Below are 27,970 nucleotides of genomic sequence, written 5' to 3'. Positions count from 1 at the left end.
GATTGAGTGATTTTCAGGTCATACATTGTATGCTTTGTTTAGCTATCGGAGAAAAAACTGGAGAATCCAGAGGAAACCCATGCAAACAAGGTGGAGAACATAAAAAACTCTACACAGAAAGGCGCTCGAGTTGGCCATCGAACCCATGTCCTTCTTGCTGTGGGGCAGAACAAGTGCTAACCACTGCGCCACCACTCTACCACCCAATGAGGTGGGCGGGACCTTACCATTGAGCCCCACTGATGCAAGCACTTGCCTGGGTGGTGGTGGAGTGAATTAGCAATGTGCTCATGCCCATCTCCCATTTGGCAGCAGAGATTTCACTCTGAATCGCTCGAGCAGCATATTTTCATCGGCTGCGTAAAGTTGCGTGGAAGCTGCCTAGCCTGTCACTCCACACGAACCTCCGGGTCTTCTCGGCTTCCACCATACCACTTATTCCTATGCTTTTGAAACGTTAACCCCTTTCCAGGAAAATTGAGACTGATTGTATGGGGAATGCAAAGATCCTTGAAAGTTCTGCACACAGATGTTGATACCATCCCATCATGAGTGTCTATGGCAGGACAGGATTCTTTGGCTGGGCCAGGTAGCAGTGTCCCATGATCCACATCTCTCTGTTGTGTACACGCGAACAACACAATCACTGTGCTGCCCAACGTTATACCCTCCCTTCTCGCCACGGTGGCAAGATGTTCACTGCCTCGCCTGGTATACAGGTCGTGGGTTTGATCCTGACCCTGATGCCTGTTGTATATTTGCATTGTGCATGTCTGTCTGTCCCCGTCGTGGTCGCGTTGATTTTTCTCCAGGTCCTCCGGTTTTTCCCTCCACATTTAGTCAACATGCGTTTAGAGTATTTGGGTGCTATACATTTCTACGTAAGCCACTTCGTTGCGCTATAATGTGTGGCCATGTCGCTTCTGAAAAAAGAGCTACATAGCTCAGTGGGCCTTACCTGGGTAAAATAAAAAAAAACATAGTTTAATTTAGACTAAAATGCGAAGGCGATATTCTTTGGGTCTTTCGGTAAAGTCACTTAGATAGGTTCAAAAGTAATAAAAAATAAACGAAGACGATGTTGGGCAGTATGGGAAGATGCGTGGAGGTGCGAGAACCAATACTCGTGACCATCGGACATATTGTATAACATTTATTCACATGCATCAATACTCTTTGCAGTTTAACAGAATCTTTAATGTAAGTAATGTACATACCAACACTTGCAGGTGTGGGGGTAAAGAAGGGTGTTCATCAAACAATGTTATGATAATAGTATGCTTCAAAAAAACTATGCAAAATGATTTCAAAACCCATCTCCACATGTCAACATTGGCTTCGTAATAAAAAAAAAATCTTACAGCCACGTAATTACAAGGTCATTAGACCTTGTCATCACGTGTCAATAAAATAATCCTTACCACTGAACAACACCAGTTTCACCCTTTATTGTGGATCATTAGCAATGCCAGCTGAGTGTGTTGTATCGGACGGCGCACTCATCCGTGGCCTCGTTCCTAGGTGACCTCTTTCAGTCGCTAGCGCCACCATCGGGGCCTTTGGACTCGCCTGTTCAGGGCGCAGCGCCAGCACCAGAGACCCTGGCGAGCGAGCTGCCACGGGTGAAATTGGTCCCTCTGCGAAATTTGGCGGGTAAATCTCTCGAGGCATTTGAGTGCTGGTGATTTCTAACAACGGTAATTACCGTGCACATCCCGTTCCCATAAACATGCAGTCGCTTGAGATGTTTAAAACCCCTCCTGACCAAGTGAGGCTGCCGTTCTTCACACGTGGCTTGGGAATCCAACATCGTACTTTTTGGATCCAGGTCTGGTGTCAATTCACCTTTGTCTACTTCCCGTTTCAAAATGCTACCGTAATTTTTTATCAAGAATTTTCAAAGACAAGTTATATACATATTTTTCCATCTTTGTTGTAAAAAATAAAATTTTGCATGTGTCGACACACGTGGTTGATGGATGCGATGTAGTGTGTTGGGCGAAAGTTAAACAGGAGAGCAGAATGTGTTTACACGCCCAGCAAAGTCTGGTTCTGGTAGAACACAGGAACACAGCAACCACTGTATATGGCTTCACGCACTCATGCCCAGTGGCTCTGTTGCACCGGGGGCCATTCGGCCCGCCTGCAGGGCAGATTCTAGCCTCTAAGTGTGTGATAAAACGTTCAGGACGAGTGGCGGAAAACACGATAAACACCGATTGCAAATCCAAACGTGGTAAAAACCAACGAAGTTTAACAACATTACCGATGGTTAAAGTGCGACTCTACATTTCCCGTGTCGTGACCTGGTGACATGGGTGTGTGGTTGGGGACCTGATGTATTATTGCACGCATATAGATCCCTACAGTATTCACTCGCGAGTATAAAACCTCAACAAAGTTCCCTAACACAGGGCAATTGTGGCACATGTATCAAATTTATATTACAGTTATAATCCATGCAAATTACAAGTATTTTACTCCAAAATAAAGTGTTTTTTCCACAAGCATAGAATGCAATTGTAGAGTTTTGGTGACTTCATGAGTTATACGCAGCTTATCCGGTCGTGAGTTCTTCGTATGTCCATGCGGGCAAACTGCATTTAAAATATTGGCATATTGTCTCTTCAGTTTCCACAAAGATCAATTCCTGATTAATGTTAAAAAGCAACACTCGTCGTATCAGATGTTCCACAGCTATGAAGCATTCACTGGAGATTACCAAGAGTTGTGTGAAAGTTTCAATATGAATTCACGCGGGGATACCCACGACAGCAACGTCTCCGATTCTTTGAACCGGCGTCCATTTTATTCAACAGATACAAATTAACCTTATGACGGGACCCCGGGGTCCCATAAGCCCCCAACTCTCGCATAAACTGCGTTGTGATGTAATTTTATGTCTGTTGAAGGCGAGCGACATGGCAATCTATTCCTCTCGACGAACTCTAAACGATGTGCTAATCAAAGTTTACAAGTTTTGTTTATGACTACGGCAATTTTGGAAACGACAGGCGCTTGGTGAATAACGAGAGGATTGATATCTGGTGGGTCGTGGCATTTATGTGCGCGGTGGGACGGAGTCGCCAAAAATAAATTAATTAACTACGATTTTGACTTCCGTTTATTCGGGACCCCAGGGTCCGGCCATAAGGTCCAAATATTGAGCTAACGATGTGCAGTAGGAGGACCGCACGGCCCCGTCCATTGCACGGCCGCGATTTCTGATACCCAAAAAAACGTTCGGTGGCTGGGGCCCCGTGACGGACGCCCCACGTGGGCAACGTTTAAAAAAAACGGCACCGCCATCTCCCAGAGCCAACTGCTTGCAGGTGGCTGCACAGTGGCGATTGTCCCCTTCTACTCAGGCCGTGACAGAACGCTGACCCCCCCGCCCCCGCCCTATCTCAAGTTCGTGGACAAGGAGGTGACTATTGCCGCATGTTCATAATGCGGCTGCTAGCGTGTTAACCAGAACACCTTCACATATTACGCCTGTGTTGGCCTCCCTGCACTGGCTTCCAGTTTGACATAAAATACAGTTTAAAATTATATTGTTCACTTACAAAGCAGTGAACCATCATCTTGCTCCAGCCTACATCACTGACATACTGCACCCATGTTCCCTCAACGTCCCTAAGAACTGGGGGTGTAGATCTTCTCTGCATTCCCAGGGTCGAGGCTTTGGTCTAAGGGTGACCGATATTTTCCCGTGTAGCCCTCAGGCTATGGAACGCTGCTCCACAAGATATCAGGATCTCTCAGTTTGCGGACATTTTAAAAATGCATCTTAAAACCTATTTATACGCTTACACTTATTAAACTTTTAGTTGAATTAGTAAATAGATTATAATATAATTGTTTTGATGCTGCATGTCTGCTGCTGCTGTGTCCTGGATGGCGCTTTGAGATCCTTGATGAAAAGCCGCTCTATAAATGGAATTATTATGATTGTGTTGAACGATTGCCAAGTGTTCGCGACGCGTTCACGGGCCATGGGGATGCCACTGGCGCATGTCATCACGACCAACGCTTCCCGCCCTCCACAGGTGCCCTGGGGACGTCTTACATTTTGTATTGGCTGCAGAATTTTTTTGAGAAAACTGAACAGGAGATATTACTCTCGAGATATCGTGCATAATGTGCAATCGCATTCGGGCTGAAGCGTTCACAAAGACATTTGCGTTTGGTAATGAATATCATTTCTGAACAACATGAATTTATGTCTAAGTTTTGGCGATTGTGCAGTTACTAGAACATGTGTCAAAGAAATTCTAGGGCAACAAATGTCCTAAAACTATTCATTCTTAATGATGAACTCAGCGGGGATGGCATGAATGGTGGTAGAGGGGTAATTGGAAGCGCATCTGAGAAGCAAAGATGTGCTCCCTATCAGGGAGAGGGACATGCTCCCGATTCCTTATCAATCCCAAGAGTCGGAAAGTCACGACGAGTTGCGGAAAAGAATGGTGACGTGACGTTACCGGCATATTGAACTTCTTTCACACCATACGTAGCCAACTGTGCTCATCAGAGGTGCTAATAGGTGCTAATATGGCATTGCTTATTAGCACCTCGTGATCTCGTGCCACTGTTGTTAGCCCGCACTTACATGAACAGTGTTACATAAATGATCGTAACATCTGAAAAAGATCCGACATTCTCCTTATAAATCTAGATTTTTTAAATCCAGAATTTATTCCGAATCTGATTCATTGGTTAGCCCTAACGACAGTGCCCTTGCACAACTGCACATTGGGAGAGGCTGATCTCTTGTTTTTTTTGTGTCCTCTGAAGGCATAAAAACAGTGTTCAATTTGCCACAGAATGGATTTGCAATGTGGTAACAAATGCATGAATTCTGGAATCGTTGATAAACTGCTGGATGTGAGCGAGTTTCTGATTACGCCAGACATTGTAAGTCAGCTGGTGCATCAACATCGCTCGTATTGAGGGTAAATTTGAATGGCAGATGAGCAGAAATCAAGAGCGTCAGTGGTTATAGGGACAAATAAAGTAACGGCTTTTTCGTTAACCCATGACCATTTGAATTTATGAAGCGTTCCCATTGGGTCTCAAAAGGATTTGTGGTTCCTTATTCATGGAAATCCTTTAGGAAGGCAATTAATGCATTGCGTCGTTCATAGACAGTGCCAGTGAAACTTGGATCGATCGCTATGAGCCAGAGGGTGGGAGCCTGGGCGAACTCTGGTCATCCTCACAGCAGCGGCTTTTGGCTAGCCATCGAACAAAGATGGTCACTGCATCGCTGGCTTTGAGATGCACTTTTGCGGCTGCATGGAACGCTCTTCCTTTCGATATTAGGAAACCACTGGCGCTATGCACTTTTAAATCATCAAGATTGAAAACTCGTTTCTTTATAACTACTTGTTGTGTTTAGTTTGTTGTCCTTCCCCCGCATCTCCGATTAGCGCAGCTGGCTACGTACGGTGCGAAAGAAGTTCAACATACTAAACTAAACGATACAGCTTTTTCAGAAGAGACCTGGCCACAAATGATAGCTCATGGTAAGTGGCTTATCATGTGGAATTTTTTTGCAACTACATACTCTTCTCGCATGTTTATAAATGTGGAGGGAAAAACCCAAAGACCCAGATAAAAATTCACATGACCACAGGGAGAACATGCAAACTCCCAATATACAGGCGGGGGGGGGGGGGTAGTTAACATCTCGCCACCGTGACGCCAATGTATGCATACGTACATTGAACAGAGACACCCAGGCTCTTGAGTCACCTCAAGCCTCAGCCCTCGAGTGCGGTGTGCAACTTGTGGCGACGGCCCATCGGTCGTGCGTTCGTGGCGCCGCTTGTTGAGGAGCCCTGCGGTTTGACTCCAGCAGGCCTCCCTGTTTAATACTGCGGGTGGATTTCAAAAGAGAAAAAACTCACAAATAAACTTACTTGGGAAACACATGGCAAGGTTGCCCTGTCCTGAGAAAATTTAGCAGGATCCTCCTGAGAGAGAACCTTGAGACTCATTGAGGCTTTACTGGGTAGTAATAAAGTCAGTTGGCTTGCCGGAAAATCTGCAGGCCATCGCAGTGCTTTCGTGTTGGGACTTGGAGCTGGACATTTGTTGAAAATGCCACGAACTCTTGAGAAAGAAAGTGGCGTCTCGGCTGGATAACGCTCCCTGCCACCCTCCTACCACCATGGCTGAAGTAAACGGCAAAAGGGCTTCATGCAGAATACCGAATCACGGCTACTAGCATGGGCCCTGGGCCAGTGTCGGCCGGATGTTTTAGAGAGCGGCGGCTGCCCTGCTTAATGGGAATGCCCTCTCGTACTACGAGTGCTCTGCCACTCAAAACTATTTTTTCAAACCGTGTCTCTGCCACGTAGAGACCGAGTCATCGCGTCACCGTGGAGCCCCCACTGCTGACCCAGCACGGCTGGGTGTGGTGGTCGAACCTTCGTGAGGCCGCGTGGTTGTCTCGCCACGTGGCTGCGCTACGCTTGCGCTGAGCCGTTCCGTGGAGCCATGCCAGGGTCCCGTGGCTCGCCGCGTAAGACAGCAGCCGCCCACCGAGCGGGGTTCGCTGCAGTACGATGCAGTTACCGTGGTAATGCAGTTACCATGGCGATGCAGTAAACAGGTCAAGTTCTAAGTTAATTTAAATACCGAGAGGAACGTGTCGTGTTTCTTTATTAAATATAACGAGCAAACACCCTTTATATGTGTTTAGACGGAGTGCGTAGAAGTCGATTTCACCGAAGGCGGACACTACAAGAGAGAGATTCTTCAGTTAAGGCAAGGGTGGTCGAGACAAGTCATGTAAATTTCCTCCGTACGGGGTACACCGGTAACAACGATCGTAGCTCACACATCCGCGAAACACCGTCCCCAGATTGGAATGTCGCGTGGCAAAACGGCTCGGGCTAATCACTCAAACGCTCATGTCCCTCTCTCTCCACCCGCCTCCCCCCCCCCCCTTACGGCCGCCGCCTTCAACAAACGCGCAAACCCCCTCAACGCCGCCGCTGCCACCGCGACACCCAGCACTTTACATGCTCAGCTCACTGCCCATCTTGGCCACGTCCCCGTTCTGCTCGCTCTGCTCGCTCCCCCCGGGCGCGCCGCTCTCATGGGCCTCGCCGTCGGGGCCCTGCGCGAGCTGGCGGCTGGAGATGGACGGCGCCCGCCGCTCCGCCTCGCTGCGGCTCGCCGTCTCGGCGAAGTCGCGTGCGCTACACGCTGGGGTGCTGCACTCGTAGGTGTCGTGGAAGGTATCGTAGTCCACCTGATAGAAGCCCTCCTCCAGCGTGAGCACGGGCAGGAAGCGGTGGCCCCACAGCACCTCGGCCTCCAGGTAGGAGCTGCGAGCCTGGCACGTCATGCCTGGAGCGGGGAGAAGTGTGGTTTTAAATCTCGGTTGTGGTGGGGGTCGACTCGGCCACATCCCCCCCCCCCCCCCACCGCAGGGTTGATAGTAGAGAAGTCAACATTGGTCGTGCTACGGCAGTGTTCTTCATTGCAACGTCAGCGGTCCTCTGGTGGCCTTTAGTGCAGCCCCGGACGTGCGGCCCCCGACAATACACAAATGGTGACAACATCCCCCATTATCATCGTGCTGCTCTCAAACCCCAACTGGTTCAAATGTGTGGCGGCCCTCGCACTGATGATGGTTTATGGGCGAAAGTGCGCCCCCCCCCCCCTTTGAAAATGAGTGAAGAACGCTGGCCTATGGACAGGCTGGTCTATGGACAGACTCGGCCCCGACGTAAGATGCATAATTTCCACCACTGGCTCTGCGGGGATGTAAACGAGAGACAAGCGCTACTGCCTCAGTGCTCACTCGAGCAGCAGCTGACTGCTGGGACGTCGCGGGGCATCGGTGGACATGTGGCAAGGACAGGCTGGGACCCGGTACTGCAAGTAGCGTAACGAGCGTGGGGCAGGCAGGGAGTGTCTTGCCCCCCCCCTCCCCCCCGTGTGGCCAAAGCTATGAGTTGGGCCCCCCTTGACAACCACCATGAGATTTGTATTCAACAAAAGTGGAAAATAACAACAACACTTATTTAAGACGCAGTTTTAATTATTTTTTTCATTAAAATTATTCCATTTACGTTCCAAGCTTTATTTTAATTCAATTAGAGCGGTAAAGTTTGGCGACTGTACGAGACAATTCAAACATGGGGGCCCCATCTCTACCGATTGGCGCACCCCCTGAGCTGATAATGTAGTTACTGCGCCACTGCGTACTCCTGAATAGTGGCGACGTCTGTCATAGAGGGTGATCGTAGTCATGGAAGAGTGGCTTTCTAAGTGTCTTGGGGAACCGGGAACACAGTTTCAGGCGATTTTTATACGGCACCATTTCACACAAAGTATCACACTTGGGCCCTCAAAGTGCAAGTGAAGAGACCGCTCAGGGAGTTGCTCCCATAGCAGCAAGCCAGATGATGAAGAATCCGATTAGGGTTGAGAGGAAAGTACCCCCAACGAGGTTACAATGCTCGTCAGCCGCGTGATGGGTGAGGGGAATGAACTCGTAGGGGGCAGAGATGAGGTGGAGATTGGTTCATTGCTCAAGGTAGTGAGGGGAGGGCGGCACCAGAGGGGATGAGGGTCTCTATATCTGGGGTCGCAGCCATCCCACGGGTTGGACTCGACTCTTATCATGAATGGGGAACATAAGAAATGGATGTGGAGAAGAAAACAGGCCAGACAGTCTCAGCAGTACACGTAGGACAGGCGGTACAAGTGAGGCATTAACGCAACATGACAGTGCGAATGTTTACCTGCATTATAAACACAACACTGATGTGCACTGCGTGTAGAACAGCTGCAACACACGAGAGAGACATCACAAGAGAGACAGTACAAGAGAGACAGTACAAGAGAGACATCACGAGAGAGACAGTACAAGAGAGACAGTACAAGAGAGACAGTACAAGAGAGACATCACAAGAGAGACAGTACAAGAGAGACATCACAAGAGAGACATCACGAGAGAGACAGTACAAGAGAGACATCACAAGACAGACAGTACAAGAGAGACATCACAAGAGAGACATCACAAGAGAGACAGAACAAGAGAGACAGTACAAGAGAGACATCACAAGAGAGGCAGTACGAGAGACATCACAAGAGACATCACAAGAGAGTCATCACAAGTGAGACAGTACAAGAGAGACAGTACAATAAAGACATCACGAGAGAGACATCACGAGAGAGACAGTACAAGAGAGACAGTACAAGAGAGACAGTACAGGAGAGACAGTACAAGAGAGACAGTACAGGGGAGACAGTACAAGAGAGACATCACAAGAGAGACATCACAAGAGATAGTACAAAAGAGACAGTACAAGAGAGACAGTACGAGAGAGACATCACAAGAGAGACACTACAAGAGAGACAGTACAAGAGAGACATCACAAGAGACAGTACAAGAGAGACAGTACAAGAGAAACATCACGAGAGAGACATCACAAGATACAGTACAAGAGAGACAGTACAAGAGAGACATCACGAGAGAGACAGTACAAGAGAGACAGTACAAGAGAGACATCACAAGAGAGACAGTACAAGAGAGACATCACAAGAGAGACATCACGAGAGAGACAGTACAAGAGAGACAGCACTAGAGAGACAGTACAAGAGAGACATCACGAGAGAGACATCACGAGAGAGACATCACAAGAGAGACAGTACAAGAGAGACAGGACAAGAGAGACAGTACAAGAGAGAAATCACAAGAGAGACAGCACAAGAGAGACAGCACAAGAGAGACAGTACAAGAGAGACAACACAAGAGAGACAGTACAAGAGAGACATCACGAGAGAGACAGTACAAGAGAGACATCACAAGAGAGACATCACGAGAGAGACATCACGAGAGAGACATCACAAGAGACACAGTACAAGAGAGACTGTACAAGCGAGACATCACGAGAGAGACATCACGAGAGAGACAGTACAAGAGAGACAGTACAAGAGAGACATCACAAGAGAGACAGTACAAGAGAGACATCACAAGAGAGACAGTACAAGAGAGACATCACAAGAGACAGTACAAGAGAGACAGTACAAGAGAGACAGGACAAGAGAGACAGTACAAGAGAGACATCACAAGAGAGACAGTACAAGAGAGACATCACGAGAGAGACATCACAAGAGAGACAGTACAAGAGAGACAGTACAAGAGAGACAGTACAAGAGAGACATCATAAGAGAGACATCACAAGAGAGACATCACAATAGAGACAGTACAAGAGAGGCAGTACAAGAGAGACATCACAAGATAGACAGTACAAGAGAGACATCACAAGAGAGACATCACAAGAGAGACATCACGAGAGAGACATCACAAGAGAGACATCACAAGAGAGACAGTACAAGAGAGACAGTACAAGAGAGACAACACAAGAGAGACAGTACAAGAGAGACAGTACAAGAGAGACATCACAAGAGACAGTACAAGAGAGACATCACAAGAGAGACAGTACAAGAGAGACAGTACAGGAGCGACAGTACAAGAGAGACAGTACAAGAGAGACAGTACAAGAGAGACAGTACAAGAGAGACATCAAAAGAGAGACAGTACAAGAGAGACATCACAAGAGAGACAGTACAAGAGAGACATCAGAAGAGAGACAGTACAAGAGAGACAGTACAAGAGAGACATCACAAGAGAGACAGTACAAGAGAGACATCACAAGAGAGACAGTACAAGAGAGACAGTAGAAGAGAGACATCACAAGAGAGACATCACAAGAGAGACAGTACAAGAGAGACATCACAAGAGTGACAGTACAAGAGAGACATCACAAGAGAGACATCACAAGAGAGACATCACAAGAGAGACAGTACAAGAGAGACATCACAAGCGAGACAGTACAAGAGAGACATCACAAGAGAGACATCACAAGAGAGACATCACAAGAGAGACATCACAAGAGAGACAGTACAGAAGCGACAGTACAAGAGAGACAGTACAAGAGAGACAGTACAAGGGAGACAGTACAAGAGAGACATCACAAGAGAGACAGTGCAAGAGAGACATCACAAGAGAGACATCACAAGAGAGACAGTACAAGAGACAGTACAAGAGAGACATTACAAGAGAGACATAACAAGAGAGACATCACGAGAGAGACAGTAAAAGAGAGACATCACAAGAGAGACAGTACGAGAGAGACAGTACGGGAGAGACAACACAAGAGAGACATCACAAGAGAGACAGTACGAGAGAGACAACACAAGAGAGACATCACAAGAGAGACATCACAAGAGAGACAGTACAAGAGAGACAGTCAAGAGAGACAGTACAAGAGAGACATCACGAGAGAGACATCACGAGAGAGACAGTACAAGAGAGACATCACAAGAGAGACATCACAAGAGAGACAGTACAAGAGACAGTACAAGCGAGACAGTACCAGGGAGACATCACGAGAGAGACATCACGAGAGAGACATCACGAGAGAGACAGTACAAGAGAGACAGTACAAGAGAGACATCACACGAGAGACAGTACAAGAGAGACATCACAAGAGAGACATCACAAGAGAGACAGTAGGAGAGACAGTAGAAGAGAGACAGTACAAGAGAGACAGTACAAGAGAGACAGTACAAGAGAGACATCACAAGAGAGACAGTACAAGAGAGACATCACGAGAGAGACATCACGAGAGAGACATCACAATAGAGACCTCACGAGAGACAGTACAAGAGAGACAGTACAAGAGAGACAGTACAAGAGAGACCTGACGAGAGAGACATCACAAGAGACACAGTACAAGAGAGACATCACAAGAGAGACAGTACAAGAGAGACAGACCAATAAAGACAGTACAAGAGAGACATCACAAGAGACAGTACATGAGAGACATCACGATAGAGACATCACAAGAGAGACAGTACAAGAGTGAAATCACAAGAGAGACAGTACAAGAGAGACAGTACAAGAGAGCCATCACAAGAGAGACAGTACAAGAGAGACATCACAAGAGAGACAGTAGGAGAGACAGTAGAAGAGAGACAGTACAAGAGAGACAGTACAAGAGAGACAGTACAAGAGAGGCATCACAAGAGAGACAGTACAAGAGAGACATCACAAGAGAGACATCACAAGAGAGATATCACAAGAGAGACAGTACAAGAGAGACAGTACAACAGAGACATCACAAGAGAGATAGTACAAGAGAGACATCACAAGAGAGACAGTACAAGAGAGACAGTACAAGAGAGACAGTGCAAGAGAGACATCACAAGAGAGACATCACAAGAGAGACAGTACAAGAGAGACATCACAAGAGAGACAGTACAAGACAGACAGTACAAGAGAGACAGTACAAGAGATACAGTACAAGAGAGACATCACAAGAGACATCACAAGAGAGACAGTACAAGAGGGGCATCACAAGAGAGACAGTACAAGAGACATGACAAGAGAGACATTACAAGAGAGACATAACAAGAGAGACATCACGAGAGAGACAGTACGAGAGACACAGTACGGGAGAGACAACACAAGAGAGACATCACAAGAGAGACAGTACGAGAGAGACAACACAAGAGAGACATCACAAGAGAGATATCACAAGAGAGACAGTACAAGAGAGACAGTCAAGAGAGACAGTACAAGAGAGACATCACGAGAGAGACATCACAAGAGAGACATCACAAGAGAGACGGTACAAGAGACAGTACAAGCGAGACAGTACAAGAGAGACATCACGAGAGAGACATCACGAGAGAGACATCACGAGAGAGACAGTACAAGAGAGACAGTACAAGAGACATCACAAGAGAGACATCACACGAGAGACAGTACAAGAGAGACATCACAAGAGAGACAGTAGGAGAGACAGTAGAAGAGAGACAGTAAAAGAGAGACAGTACAAGAGATACAGTACAAGAGAGACATCACAAGAGAGACAGTACAAGAGAGACATCACGAGAGAGACATCACGAGAGAGACATCACAATAGAGACCTCACGAGAGACAGTACAAGAGAGACAGTCAAGAGAGACAGTACAAGAGAGACATCACAAGAGAGACAGTACAAGAGAGACAGTCAAGAGAGACAGTACAAGAGAGACATCACGAGAGAGACATCACGAGAGAGACAGTACAAGAGAGACATCACAAGAGAGACATCACAAGAGAGACAGTACAAGAGACAGTACAAGCGAGACAGTACCAGGGAGACATCACGAGAGAGACATCACGAGAGAGACATCACGAGAGAGACAGTACAAGAGAGACAGTACAAGAGAGACATCACACGAGAGACAGTACAAGAGAGACATCACAAGAGAGACATCACAAGAGAGACAGTAGGAGAGACAGTAGAAGAGAGACAGTACAAGAGAGACAGTACAAGAGAGACAGTACAAGAGAGACATCACAAGAGAGACAGTACAAGAGAGACATCACGAGAGAGACATCACGAGAGAGACATCACAATAGAGACCTCACGAGAGACAGTACAAGAGAGACAGTACAAGAGAGACAGTACAAGAGAGACCTGACGAGAGAGACATCACAAGAGACACAGTACAAGAGAGACATCACAAGAGAGACAGTACAAGAGAGACAGACCAATAAAGACAGTACAAGAGAGACATCACAAGAGACAGTACATGAGAGACATCACGATAGAGACATCACAAGAGAGACAGTACAAGAGTGAAATCACAAGAGAGACAGTACAAGAGAGACAGTACAAGAGAGCCATCACAAGAGAGACAGTACAAGAGAGACATCACAAGAGAGACAGTAGGAGAGACAGTAGAAGAGAGACAGTACAAGAGAGACAGTACAAGAGAGACAGTACAAGAGAGGCATCACAAGAGAGACAGTACAAGAGAGACATCACAAGAGAGACATCACAAGAGAGATATCACAAGAGAGACAGTACAAGAGAGACAGTACAACAGAGACATCACAAGAGAGATAGTACAAGAGAGACATCACAAGAGAGACAGTACAAGAGAGACAGTACAAGAGAGACAGTGCAAGAGAGACATCACAAGAGAGACATCACAAGAGAGACAGTACAAGAGAGACATCACAAGAGAGACAGTACAAGACAGACAGTACAAGAGAGACAGTACAAGAGAGACAGTACAAGAGAGACATCACAAGAGACATCACAAGAGAGACAGTACAAGAGGGGCATCACAAGAGAGACAGTACAAGAGACATGACAAGAGAGACATTACAAGAGAGACATAACAAGAGAGACATCACGAGAGAGACAGTACGAGAGACACAGTACGGGAGAGACAACACAAGAGAGACATCATAAGAGAGACAGTACGAGAGAGACAACACAAGAGAGACATCACAAGAGAGACATCACAAGAGAGACAGTACAAGAGAGACAGTCAAGAGAGACAGTACAAGAGAGACATCACGAGAGAGACATCACAAGAGAGACATCACAAGAGAGACGGTACAAGAGACAGTACAAGCGAGACAGTACAAGAGAGACATCACGAGAGAGACATCACGAGAGAGACATCACGAGAGAGACAGTACAAGAGAGACAGTACAAGAGACATCACAAGAGAGACATCACACGAGAGACAGTACAAGAGAGACATCACAAGAGAGACAGTAGGAGAGACAGTAGAAGAGAGACAGTAAAAGAGAGACAGTACAAGAGATACAGTACAAGAGAGACATCACAAGAGAGACAGTACAAGAGAGACATCACGAGAGAGACATCACGAGAGAGACATCACAATAGAGACCTCACGAGAGACAGTACAAGAGAGACAGTACAAGAGGGACAGTACAAGAGAGACCTGACGAGAGAGACATCACAAGAGACACAGTACAAGAGAGACATCACAAGAGAGACAGTACAAGAGAGACAGACCAATAAAGACAGTACAAGAGAGACATCACAAGAGACAGTACATGAGAGACATCACGATAGAGACATCACAAGAAAGACAGTACAAGAGTGAAATCACAAGAGAGACAGTACAAGAGAGACAGTACAAGAGAGACATCACAAGAGAGACAGTACAAGAGAGACATTACAAGAGAAACAGTACAAGAGAGACAGTAGGAGAGACAGAAGAAGAGAGACAGTACAAGAGAGACAGTACAAGACAGACAGTACAAGAGAGGCATCACAAGAGAGACATCACAAGAGAGACATCACAAGAGAGACATCACGAGAGAGACATCACGAGAGAGACATCACAAGAGAGAGAGAGAGTCATAGAGAGACAGTACAAGAGAGACAGTACAAGAGAGACATCACAAGAGAGACAGTACAAGAGAGACATCACGAGAGAGACATCACGAAAGAGACAGTACAAGAGAGACATCACAAGAGAGACAGTACAAGAGAGACATCACAAGAGAGACAGTACAAGAGAGACATCACAAGAGAGAAATCACAAGAGAGACAGTACAAGAGAGACATCACAAGAGAGACATCACAAGAGAGACAGTACAAGAGAGACATCACAAGAGAGACAGTACAAGAGAGACATCACGAGAGAGACAGTACAAGAGAGACATCACGAGAGAGACAGTACAAGAGAGACAGTACAAGAGAGACATCATGAGAGAGACATCACAAGAGAGACAGTACAAGAGAGACATCACAAGAGAGACCGTACAAGAGAGACAGTACAAGAGAGACATCATGAGAGAGACATCACAAGAGAGACAGTACAAGAGAGACAGTACAAGAGAGACATCACAAGAGAGACAGTACAAGAGAGACAGTACAAGTGAGACATCACAAGAGTGAGACAGACAGGAAACACAAAAGGAGGAATCTACCGCAGCACACGGTGTGCCAGCGACCTCGGACTGCTCGAGTTGCTCGAGACGGCACCCCGCATGGTACTTGTGGCTACTGTTAAGACGCGTGCCGCTTCCATGCTGCGGAGAGACCTCTAACAGAAAGAGGGGGAATGAGGGAGTGGGGGTGCTGGACCCCCGGTTAGGTGCCCCCGGTTCCCGCACCGAGAGGGGGGGGGGGTGGGGACACTCACCGGTGGCCTCCACCATGCCCTCCAGGATCACGACGATCTCGAACTCTTCCTTCTTCAGCTGGTCACGCGACATCTCCCAGAAGGGGCTCTGCTCGTTAATTTCATGGCAGATGATGAGCGGCGAGACGAGGAAGAGGCGGTCATCCCCCGTGTCGAAGCCCACGTTGATGTCCGTCTGGTTGAGGGGGATGAACTCCCCCTCCTTGGTCTGCTTGGACTTCATCAGCTTGGCTCGAATGGACGCCTCCACGATGTGTGAATTCCTCAGGTCGCCCACGCGGAACATGAGGCAGAGCTTCCCGTCCCTCAGGGAGATGACCGCATTGTTGGAGAACATCAGTGTCTCGGCGCGCTTCTTGGGCTGCGATATTTTGACGAACATGCAGCCCACCATGAAGGCATTGACTATGGAGCCCAGGATGGCCTGCACCAGCAGCAGGATGATCCCCTCGGGACAGCGGTCGGTGATCACGCGGTGGCCGTAGCCGATGGTTGTCTCCGTCTCGATGGAGAATAAAAAGGCAGACACGAAGCCATTCAGATTGTCCACGCAGGGCGTCCACGAATTGTCACCGATGTGATCCAGGTCCCCGCGGATGTACGCGATCAACCACCAAATGAATCCGAAGAAGAGCCATGTGATCGTGTATGCCAGGGTGAAGACCAGGAGGTTGAAGCGCCACTTGAGGTCAACGAGCGTGGTGAAGAGGTCGGTGAAGTAGCGGTATGTCTCGCGCATGTTGCCGTGGTGCACGTTGCACTTGCCGTCCTTGGAGACATACCGCTGGCGCCGCTTCTTGCCGGCATCGGCGAGCAGCCGCGTCCGGTCCGTGTGCACCTTGGGGCCCTCGCGGCACTGCTTGGGCACCTTGGTCGCAGGCCGCACTGAGACGCCGCTGTGTTCCACGTCGCCCTCCATGAACGCTCGCGAGTCGTCTCGCATGGTGTGGGCGGCGACGCGCCAGGCGGTGGAGTTCCTGGAACAAGGGAGGAACGTTATGTTTGTGTTATCTGTGCATGTGTATGTATGTTGAACGTCTTTCGCACCATACGGAGCCAACCGTGCTAATCGGAGGTGTGGGGGAAGGATAACAAACGAAACACAACAAGCAGATGTAAATAAATGAGTTTTCAATCTAGATTTAAGAGTGCATAGCTCCAGTGGCTTCCTAATATCGGAAGGAAGATCGTTACAGACGGCTACAGAAGCGCATCCAGAAGTGCATCCGAAAGCACGCGATGTGTTCTGTTCCTTTCTCATGCGGCACCGTTCCAGAACGTTGCTGCCTCCCACTTCATCTGCGAAGGCGGAGAAAGTGCAGCAGGAAATAAATGCTCTCAAGCTGGGCCAGAGGGGCCGTTTCTCCACCGGAGAAGCATAGAAAGCCTTGGTTAGTGGAGCAGAAAGTGTCGGAGAGGAGTAGGGTGCGATGAGAAGGGAGAGGAGAGGAAGGAGAGTGCGTGGAGGGGAATAGCGTGTGATGAGAGAACGCAAGAGGTAGGGAGAGACTCATCCTTGGAGGATCTTGAAGACAGTGAGTGTGATCTAAACGTCGATTTGAGATTGGTTTGGGAACTAATCGTGGAATTGGAGTATTGTGGTTATATGGCCATGTTTGGGGGTACGGATGATAATTATGGCAATGACATTTCGAATAATCTGAAGTGTGGAGAGGTGAGGGATGTGGAGAGATGGGGGAGGCGAGGGATATGGGGAGGTGAGAGATCTTGGAAAGTGAGGGATGAGGGGAGGTGAGAGATGTGGGGAGGTGAGGGATGTGGGGAGGTGAGGGATGTGGGGAGGTGAGGGATGTGGGGAGGTGAGGGATGTGGGGAGGTGAGGGATGTGGGGAGGTGAGGGATGTGGGGAGGTGAGGGATGTGGGGAGGTGAGGGATGTGGGGAGGTGAGGGATGTGGGGAGGTGAGGGATGAGGGCAGGTGAGGGATAAGGGCAGGTGAGGGATGAGGGGAGGTGAGGGATGAGGGGAGGTGAGGGATAAGGGGAGGTGAGGGATGAGGGCAGGTGAGGGATGTGGGGATGCCCTGATGAAGAGAGTCGCAGGAGTCAAGTCGGGATGAAACCAGGGATAAGGGTTTGAGTGACAGCGAGGCTAGGGAGATGGTAGAATTTGGGAGATGTTGCGAAAGACGGAGTGATGAGGTTCTCTAGGGAAGCGGGAGACATTGAGAAGAGTAAGCGGCTGAGGGTGGAACCTTGCAGGACACCGCAGCCCGGGAATGTCGGAGTGGAGAGCAGAGGCCAGGGTGGGGACACGGAGATGGAGCCGTGTAAGAGGGGAGAGCGGAACGAGGACAGGAGCACGGAGACACACGCTCAGGGTGGGGGGGGGGGGGGGTTAACGGTCTGGGCACCAGGTCCAGGAGAACGAGGAGTGGAGAGGGATCCATGGTCTGTGGGGAGACCATCATTGACCCCATGTCGGACTGCAGTAGAATGGCCTCTGTGGATACAAGAGTTTACTGGCGCCTGGAGAACATGGAGAGAGTGGTTTGGACGTTTTCACAACTCTTACTCCGCCATAAACACGTCCACACTCTCTTAAACACACACACTTAGAACCAAAGAAAACAAGGCCTTGACCAGGTCAATAAAGCAGATATGTAGGTCCACACAGAGACAAAGATCCCCGCATAGCCTGAACAGACTTTTGGGGCAAGTGCTGTTAGCGAATGAGCACCAGTGAAAGCCGGCACGGCACATGAGGGAGCCAGCACCTACGCCCGGCCGCCTTTGTCTCCCTCGTGACAATATTTACACATTGCACTAGGTAGTCATTTGAGGCTGAGTCAACCTAGGGGCGGCCCAGGACAAGTTCAGATAATCGTCACTGGTGTTGGTAGTCGTGGACGGATTGTGTAAGCAGATGGGTTATGTAACCAGATGGATTGTGTAACTAGATGGGCTGTGTAACCAGATGGATTGTGTAGAGGCGACAGAACACAGATGAGAGCTGATGCATGAGTCCTAGGGTCCGAGTGCCTTTCCTTCTCCCTCGCGGTCACTCCCAGCGTGCGTCTCTCCGGGGTTCATTATAGTTTATAGAAGGAACCTTCTTTATTAACAACTTCCATGGTCTCGTCCACACACTCTCTACAGTAGCTTAGCCTAGCCTGTACACAACACTAGCCGTATAACACTGACATCACTGACTGAGATAGCCAACTACTATCCCTCGTAGCGCAAAATCTTGCGGAGACGTTAGCGACGATGGCGACAAGACAACAGCGACAACGAGACGAGTCCACTCCCAGAACCGGCAGACTGAAGCTCCTGCTCTCGGCTCCTTTTATGCTACCAGCGCGGCCTGGCTCCGCCTTGACTTCGCCTCCCTTCTCGAACCCACTAGCAGGTTCCAGGGGCCTCCAGATGGGGTCCTCCGCGACCCTTGCTCTAGTTCCTCCTCTCTGCCAACACACCGTGCACACCCCCACCGGCGTGTGTACTGTCTGTCCACCACAGTTGCCGCTGCTGTCCACCAGGCGGCCTATTACACTATGTTTGTATATACAGATCGTCATGCACACAGCATATACATAAATACTCTTTGGTTCTTTCGGTATGGATTCCTGCAGTCACGAAAGCTTCAAATCAAGATTGCATATACATTGTATATACAGATAGTCATGCACACTGCATATGCATTGTATATACAAATTGTCATGCACACTGCATAAACTTTGTGTATACGCAGCTCCCCCCCCCCCCTCTCTCTCTCCCCCCTTTGCTCCTCTCCCCTTTCTTACCTATGTAGTGTTGTAGATTCTGGAGACGTCAGACTCGGGTCTTGGAGGCAACACAATTTAACACAACGTTCGGCAGTACAACCCGGCACACTCAGGGCGACGGCCCTTCTATCACCACTGCCTGGGGAGGTACTGCCTCCGGACTAACGTGCCTAATACGGGACTGCTACTCTGAGTCCTCCGGCTATCGGTGTCTAGGGGAGGCTAATATAACCCGACCTAGCCAGGGTGCGGGTTCCAACCATTGGCCCACTCAGACCCGACCCTTACAAGGACGTCGGGCCGGGGGGTCCCAGGGTCTCACCACTGGCCCACAGAGTCCCGGCCCTGACAAAGGCAGTGGGGCTAGGGGGTTCCCAGGGTCTCACCACTGGCCCACAGAGTCCCGGCCCTGACAAGGGCAGCGGGGCTAGGGGGGGTTCCCAGGGTCTCACCACTGGCCCACAGAGTCCCGGCCCTGACAAAGGCAGCGGGGCTAAGGGGGTTCCAGGGTCTTATCTGATGGGTCTTCTTGCTTCTGTCTTCGACTGGCCCCGAGCCTGTAGAGAGGTCCGGCTTTTATACACCCAAGGGGCGCGGTCCTAGGACACCCCGCAGCCCCCCAACCGTTGGGAGGGGTCGTGGGGGATCCCAGAACACACCACAGCCCCCTCATGCTCCGGGCCTAGGGATATTGTGACTGCCCCTGCTGGACTGTGTCAGCCCCTACAGTTAAGTGTACACAGTCCGTTTACGTCGCTACACATAGCCCAACACGCCCCTACACCTATATAACCTCTTGCCACGGCAGCTCTCTCGCCTACTTCAGCATTTTTTCTTGCTGTGGTTGTTCCACCTGATGAAGATTGCTTGTGTTAAGATCGAAACGTCGTGATTTGTTTTATTTTATTTCTACCTACGTGACTTTACCGAAAGAACCAAAGAGTATGCATTAACTTTGTATATACAGATCGTCATTTACACTGGATATACATTGTGTATACAGACCGTTATGCATACTTCATATACATTGCGTGTACAGATCGTCATGCACACTGCATGTACATTGTGTATACAGATCGCCATGTAAAAAATAATAGGCGTTACCCTTTCTGACAATGAAACAGGTTTTAAGATGTTCAAACACCAAATACATTAATTTTACAAGGCACCAAAGTCTGCATTAACCACACGTACTTGTGGCAAAACAAACCCACAAACATGCTCTGATATTTCCATTTGTCTTGTAATATACCACGTGTATAGTCTATATATTTAGTATATACAGATCGCTATGTGTTACAGATCGCCATGTGTATTGATGCCTTCACCTCAGCAGTCTAAGCCCATGTAACACCGAGGCCTTAACAGGGAAAACATAGAGCCGAGGCGACGTTTACAGCCTCTAGTTAGTTTAGATTCAGGCCCCAGTGGTGTTGTTGACACGGAACGTTTTGTAGCGCGCTTGTGTACCACCACTGTGTTGTTGTGGGCCTCCCCTAGGTCGACTCAGCCTCAAATGAGTACCTGGTGCGGTGTGTAAACATCGTCACTGGAAAGACAAAGGCGGCCGGGCGTGGTGTTGCCCACCCCCGTCTACCGTGCCTTCATAGGTGCTGCTCGCTAACAGCACAGGCTACACGCTTCGTCTTTGATGTTGTGTGTGTGTGCTTGTACACCACTGCCGATGCAGCAGTATCATCATCACCACAACAAGAGATGATTTCTATGTAATGTTTGAGAAGGGGCGCTGCTGCTGCTGGTGTCGGCAGCGAAGAGCCGCGAGCCATCTACGGGTTCCGACTCCTCTGGTGACCTCGGGGCGAATTATCCGTGACAACCTCCACGAGATCCCAGCCCAGCCGTGTGCTCCCCGCAGTGGCCTTTAACGACGTTCTCTGGATGTTGCTGCTGCTGTTGTTGTTTTACGTTCTTTGGATGTTGCTGCTGCTGCTGTTTTACTTTCTCTGGATGCTGCTGCTGTTGTTGTTTTACGTTCTCTGGATGTTGCTGCTGTTGTTGTTTTACGTTCTCTGGATGTTGCTGCTGTTGTTGTTTTACGTTCTCTGGATGCTGTTGCTGCTGCTGTTGTTGTTTTACGTTCTCTGGATGTTGCTGCTGCTGTTGTTGTTTTACGCCGTGATCGGTGAGCGCCAAAAGTGAACTGCGCCCAATTTCCATTGAATGAAAAATGTCTTTGCAAAAGCCCACACGGTGGATACCGCGCGGGACTGTATTCGAAACCATCTCAGAGCCCACCCCCATCATCACGATGAGTACTGCATCACGATGAGTACTGCATCGGTAATAGAGGTCGGCTTTGAGCCCCCACCTCTACCTGCTCCTCCCCCCAGTCTGTCACGGGGCGTCATTGTGGAGCGGATTTCCCAGCTCCAGATAAATAAACAAATAAACAATCAGATCAACAAATAAACAATCACACCCCACATCCTCCATCATCGCGCGGATCGGAGGCCTCGCTGGCCAGTGCGGCGCGGTAGCGCTTGTGTTTATAGCTCTGGTGATTGATTCTAGCGCTGGTGATTGATTATAGTGCTGGTGATTGATTCTAGCGCTGGTGATTGATTATAGTGCTGGTGATTGATTCTAGCGCTGGTGATTGATTATAGTGCTGGTGATTGATTCTAGCGCTGGTGATTGATTATAGTGCTGGTGATTGATTCTAGTGCTCGTGATTCTAGTGATGGTGATTCTAGTGATGGTGATTGATTCTAGTGATGGTGATTCTAGTGATGGTGATTGATTCTAGTGCTCGTGATTCTAGCGCTGGTGATTGATTCTAGTGCTCGTGATTAATTATAGTGCTGGTGATTGATTCTAGTGCTGGTGATTCTAGTGATGGTGATTCTAGTAATGGTGATTGATTATAGTGCTCGTGATTCTAGTGATGGTGATTGATTCTAGTGATGGTGATTGATTCTAGCGCTGGTGATTGATTCTAGCGCTGGTGATTGATTCTAGCGTTGGTGATTTATTCTAGTGCTGGTGATTGATTCTAGTGATGGTGATTGATTCTAGCGCTGGTGATTGATTCTAGTGATGGTGATTGATTCTAGTGCTGGTGATTGATTCTAGCGCTGGTGATTGATTCTAGTGCTGGTGATTCTAGTGATGGTGATTCTAGTGCTGGTGATTTATTCTAGTACTAGTGATTGATTCTAGTGATGGTGATTGATTCTAGCGCTGGTGATTGATTCTAGTGATGGTGATTGATTCTAGTGCTGGTGATTGATTCTAGCGCTGGTGATTGATTCTAGTGCTGGTGATTCTAGTGATGGTGATTCTAGTGCTGGTGATTGATTCTAGTGCTGGTGATTGATTATAGTACTGGTGATTGATTCTAGCGCTGGTGATTGATTCTAGCGCTGGTGATTGATTATAGTGCTCGTGATTCTAGTGATGGTGATTCTAGTGATGGTGATTGATTCTAGTGATGGTGATTCTAGTGATGGTGATTGATTCTAGTGCTCGTGATTCTAGCGTTGGTGATTGATTCTAGTGCTCGTGATTGATTCTAGCGCTGGTGATTGATTCTAGTGATGGTGATTGATTCTAGCGCTGGTGATTTATTCTAGTGCTGGTGATTGATTCTAGTGATGGTGATTGATTCTAGCGCTGGTGATTGATTCTAGTGATGGTGATTGATTCTAGTGCTGGTGATTGATTCTAGCGCTGGTGATTGATTCTAGTGCTGGTGATTCTAGTGATGGTGATTCTAGTGCTGGTGATTGATTCTAGTGCTGGTGATTGATTCTAGTGCTGGTGATTGATTCTAGCGCTGGTGATTGATTCTAGCGCTGGTGATTGATTCTAGCGCTGGTGATTGATTATAGTGCTCGTGATTCTAGTGATGGTGATTCTAGTGATGGTGATTGATTCTAGTGATGGTGATTCTAGTGATGGTGATTGATTCTAGTGCTCGTGACTCTAGCGTTGGTGATTGATTCTAGTGCTCGTGATTGATTCTAGCGCTGGTGATTGATTCTAGTGATGGTGATTGATTCTAGCGCTGGTGATTTATTCTAGTGCTGGTGATTGATTCTAGTGATGGTGATTGATTCTAGCGCTGGTGATTGATTCTAGTGATGGTGATTGATTCTAGTGCTGGTGATTGATTCTAGCGCTGGTGATTGATTCTAACGCTGGTGATTGATTCTAGTGCTGGTGATTCTAGTGCTGGTGATTCTAGTGCTGGTGATTGATTCTAGTGCTGGTGATTGATTCTAGTGCTGGTGATTGATTCTAGCGCTGGTGATTGATTCTAGCGCTGGTGATTGATTCTAGCGCTGGTGATTCTAGTGATGGTGATTGATTCTAGTGCTCGTGACTCTAGCGTTGGTGATTGATTCTAGTGCTCGTGATTCTAGTGATGGTGATTGATTCTAGTGCTCGTGATTCTAGTGATGGTGATTGATTCTAGTGCTCGTGACTCTAGCGTTGGTGATTGATTCTAGTGCTTGTGATTGATTCTAGCGCTGGTGATTGATTCTAGTGATGGTGATTGATTCTAGCGCTGGTGATTTATTCTAGTGCTGGTGATTGATTCTAGTGATGGTGATTGATTCTAGCGCTGGTGATTGATTCTAGTGATGGTGATTGATTCTAGTGCTGGTGATTGATTCTAGCGCTGGTGATTGATTCTAACGCTGGTGATTGATTCTAGTGCTGGTGATTCTAGTGATGGTGATTCTAGTGCTGGTGATTGATTCTAGTGCTGGTGATTGATTCTAGTGCTGGTGATTGATTCTAGCGCTGGTGATTGATTCTAGCGCTGGTGATTGATTCTAGCGCTGGTGATTCTAGTGATGGTGATTGATTCTAGTGCTCGTGACTCTAGCGTTGGTGATTGATTCTAGTGCTCGTGATTCTAGTGATGGTGATTGATTCTAGTGCTCGTGATTCTAGTGATGGTGATTGATTCTAGTGCTCGTGATTCTAGTGATGGTGATTCTAGTGATGGTGATTGATTCTAGTGATGGTGATTCTAGTGATGGTGATTGATTCTACTGCTCGTGATTCTAGCGCTGGTGATTGATTCTAGTGCTCGTGATTCTAGTGATGGTGATTGATTCTAGTGATGGTGATTCTAGTGATGGTGATTGATTCTAGTGCTTGTAATTCTAGCGTTGGTGATTGATTCTAGTGCTCGTGATTCTAGTGATGGTGATTGATTCTAGTGCTCGTGATTCTAGTGATGGTGATTCTAGTGATGGTGATTGATTCTAGTGATGGTGATTCTAGTGATGGTGATTGATTCTAGTGCTCGTGATTCTAGCGCTGGTGATTGATTCTAGTGCTCGTGATTCTAGTGATGGTGATTGATTCTAGTGATGGTGATTCTAGTGATGGTGATTGATTCTAGTGCTCGTGATTCTAGTGATGGTGATTGATTCTAGTGCTCGTGATTCTAGTGATGGTGATTCTAGTGATGGTGATTGATTCTAGTGATGGTGATTGATTATAGTGCTCGTGATTCTAGCGCTGGTGATTGATTCTAGTGCTCGTGATTCTAGTGATGGTGATTGGTTCTAGTGATGGTGATTCTAGTGATGGTGATTGATTCTAGTGCTCGTGATTCTAGTGATGGTGATTGATTCTAGTGCTCGTGATTCTAGTGATGGTGATTCTAGTGATGGTGATTGATTCTAGTGATGGTGATTCTAGTGATGGTGATTGATTATAGTGCTCGTGATTCTAGCGCTGGTGATTGATTCTAGTGCTCGTGATTCTAGTGATGGTGATTGATTCTAGTGATGGTGATTCTCGTGATGGTGATTGATTCTAGTGCTCGTGATTCTAGCGCTGGTGATTGATTCTAGTGCTCGTGATTCTAGCGTTGGTGATTGATTCTAGTGCTCGTGATTCTAGTGATGGTGATTGATTCTAGTGCTCGTGATTCTAGCGTTGGTGATTGATTCTAGTGCTCGTGATTCTAGCGCTGGTGATTGATTCTAGTGCTCGTGATTCTAGTGATGGTGATTCTAGTGATGGTGATTGATTCTAGTGCTCGTGATTCTAGCGCTGGTGATGCGTGCGCTGGTGATTCTAGTACGAGTTTATAGCGCTGGTGATTCACGCTCGATGCGCGTTCATGAAGCGCACTATCTCGAGTCGCAATCGAGGCGGCGACAGTGGCGGTGGTGAAGATGAATCCGACAACAATGGCTAATATCCTCCTCGCACCGCAACCATCCCTCCTCTCATTCACAGCGAGATGTCCCCGTGTTCACCTCTCCCTCCTCCTCTCCCACCTCCTCATCGCCATCGTCACCGCAAACAGAGGACGCCATCATTCGAGGCGACATCAGGTGAAGCGAGTGGATACGAGACGCGTAAATAACAATGGCACCGGGGGGGGGGTAGTGGTGGGGGTGATCGCCTAAAATCGCTGTCCGCGTTAGTACCTTTGGGGAGAGCCGGGACGACGGCGGCTCAGCCTTGCATCGCCGTGCAGCCGAGGCGTGGAGAGAGAGTCGAGGCGAGAGGAGGAGCGGGGGAGGAGGAGGCGGGAGGCTGGGGGGCGGATGATGTCAGAAGGGGGAGGAGGACTGAGACTCGGGAGCCGGGGGCAACGCGTCCGCGCTGCGCTGTGGACGCGGTCGCAAATTGGGCACCCCATGCCCAGTTCACGGCGCGGGCTAATTAAGAGCGGGCTAATTTAAGGGACACGCTCGATCCGCTGCTGGCGCGACGACCGCGAGTTCTCACCGCACCCTTGCAATGGCTTGGCCCCCGTGGTTGTGACGCGTCGTGTCCGCGACACCGACTCGGGTCCCCGGCAGAGGAAGCGAGGAGTCGCATCAGCAGTGGAGGTGCCGAGCAGAGAGCCCGCACAGACCCTGCACTGATCCCACACACATTTCAGAGAGCCTGCACAGATCCCACAGAGATCCCACAGAGTTCCCGCAGATATCCCACAGAGATCCCATACAGATCCCACACATACCCCACACAGATCCCGCAGAGACACCGGACAGATGCCACACAGAACCCACACAGATCCCACAGAGATCCCACAGAGATCCTACGTAGATCCCACACAGATCCCACACATATCCCACACAAATCCCGTAGAGCACCCGGACAGATGCCACACAGAACCCACACAGATCCCACAGAGATCCCACAGAGATCCTACGTAGATCCCACACAGATCCCACACATATCCCACACAAATCCCGTAGAGCACCCGGACAGATGCCACACAGAACCCACACAGATCCCACAGAGATCCCACAGAGATCCTACATAGATCCCACACAGATCCCACACATATCCCACACAGATCCCGTAGAGCACCCGGACAGATGCCACACAGATCTCACAGAGATCCTGCAGAGAACCCACACAGATCCCGCAGAGACCCCGGACAGATGCCACGCAGATCCCACAGAGATCCCACGTAGATCCTACACAGATCCCGCAGAGACTCCGGACTGGTCCCACAGAGATCCCACAGAGTTCCCACAGAGTTCCCACAGAGAGCCTACACAGATGCCACGGAGAGCCTGCAAAGATCCCACACAGATCCCACACAGATCCCGCAGATAACCCACACAGAACCGACATAGATCCCACACAGATCTCACCGAGAGTATGCACATATCTCACAGAGATCCGACAGAGATCCCGCACAGATCCGACAGAGATCCCGCACAGATTCCACACAGATCCCACAGAGATCCCACACAGATCTCACAGATCCTGCAGAGAACCCACACACATCCTGCAGAGAACCCGGACAGATGCCACACAGATCCCACAGAGATTCCGCACAGATCCCGCACAGATCCCGCACAGATAACACAGAGATCCTGCAGAGAACCCACGCAGATCCCGCAGAGACCCCGGACATGGCATACAGAACCCACACAGATCCCACACAGATCCCGCAGAGACCCCGGACAGATGTCACGCAGATCCCAAAGAGATCCCATGTAGATCCTACACAGATCTCGCAGAGACTCTGGACTGATCCCACAGAGATCCCACAGAGAGCCTACACAGATGCCACGGAGAGCCCGCAAAGATCCCACACAGATCCCACACAGATCCCGCAGATAACCCATACAGAACCCACATAGATCCCACACAGATCCCATACAGAACCGACATAGATCCCACACAGATCTCACCGAGAGTCTGCACAGATCCCACAGAGATCCGACAGAGATCCCGCACAGATCCGACAGAGATCCCGCACAGATT

General features: G+C 48.6%; 1 protein-coding gene across 1 annotated transcript; it reads right to left on the bottom strand.

Moving 5' to 3' along the window:
* Positions 1 to 1,138: 1,138 nt before the first annotated feature.
* Positions 1,139 to 26,469, bottom strand: LOC116948049 (G protein-activated inward rectifier potassium channel 4-like). The gene is made up of 3 exons (XM_032964341.2): positions 26,167 to 26,469; positions 15,997 to 16,973; positions 1,139 to 7,362 (listed from the first exon to the last, which is right to left on the bottom strand). The coding sequence occupies exons 1-3, from the start codon at positions 26,379 to 26,381 to the stop codon at positions 7,028 to 7,030; spliced, it is 1,527 nt and encodes a 508-aa protein (XP_032820232.2). The 5' UTR covers positions 26,382 to 26,469; the 3' UTR covers positions 1,139 to 7,027.
* Between the last annotated feature and the right edge of the window lie 1,501 nt (positions 26,470 to 27,970).

The sequence above is a fragment of the Petromyzon marinus genome, chromosome 32 (assembly GCF_048934315.1).
Source record: "Petromyzon marinus isolate PM22_M1 ecotype Great Lakes invasive population chromosome 32, UKy_Petmar_22M1.pri1.0, whole genome shotgun sequence".
NCBI classification, from domain to species: Eukaryota; Metazoa; Chordata; class Hyperoartia; order Petromyzontiformes; family Petromyzontidae; genus Petromyzon; species Petromyzon marinus.
The sequence above is the reverse complement of the archived record's forward strand: the minus strand, read 5'-3'. Positions and strand labels throughout refer to the sequence as shown.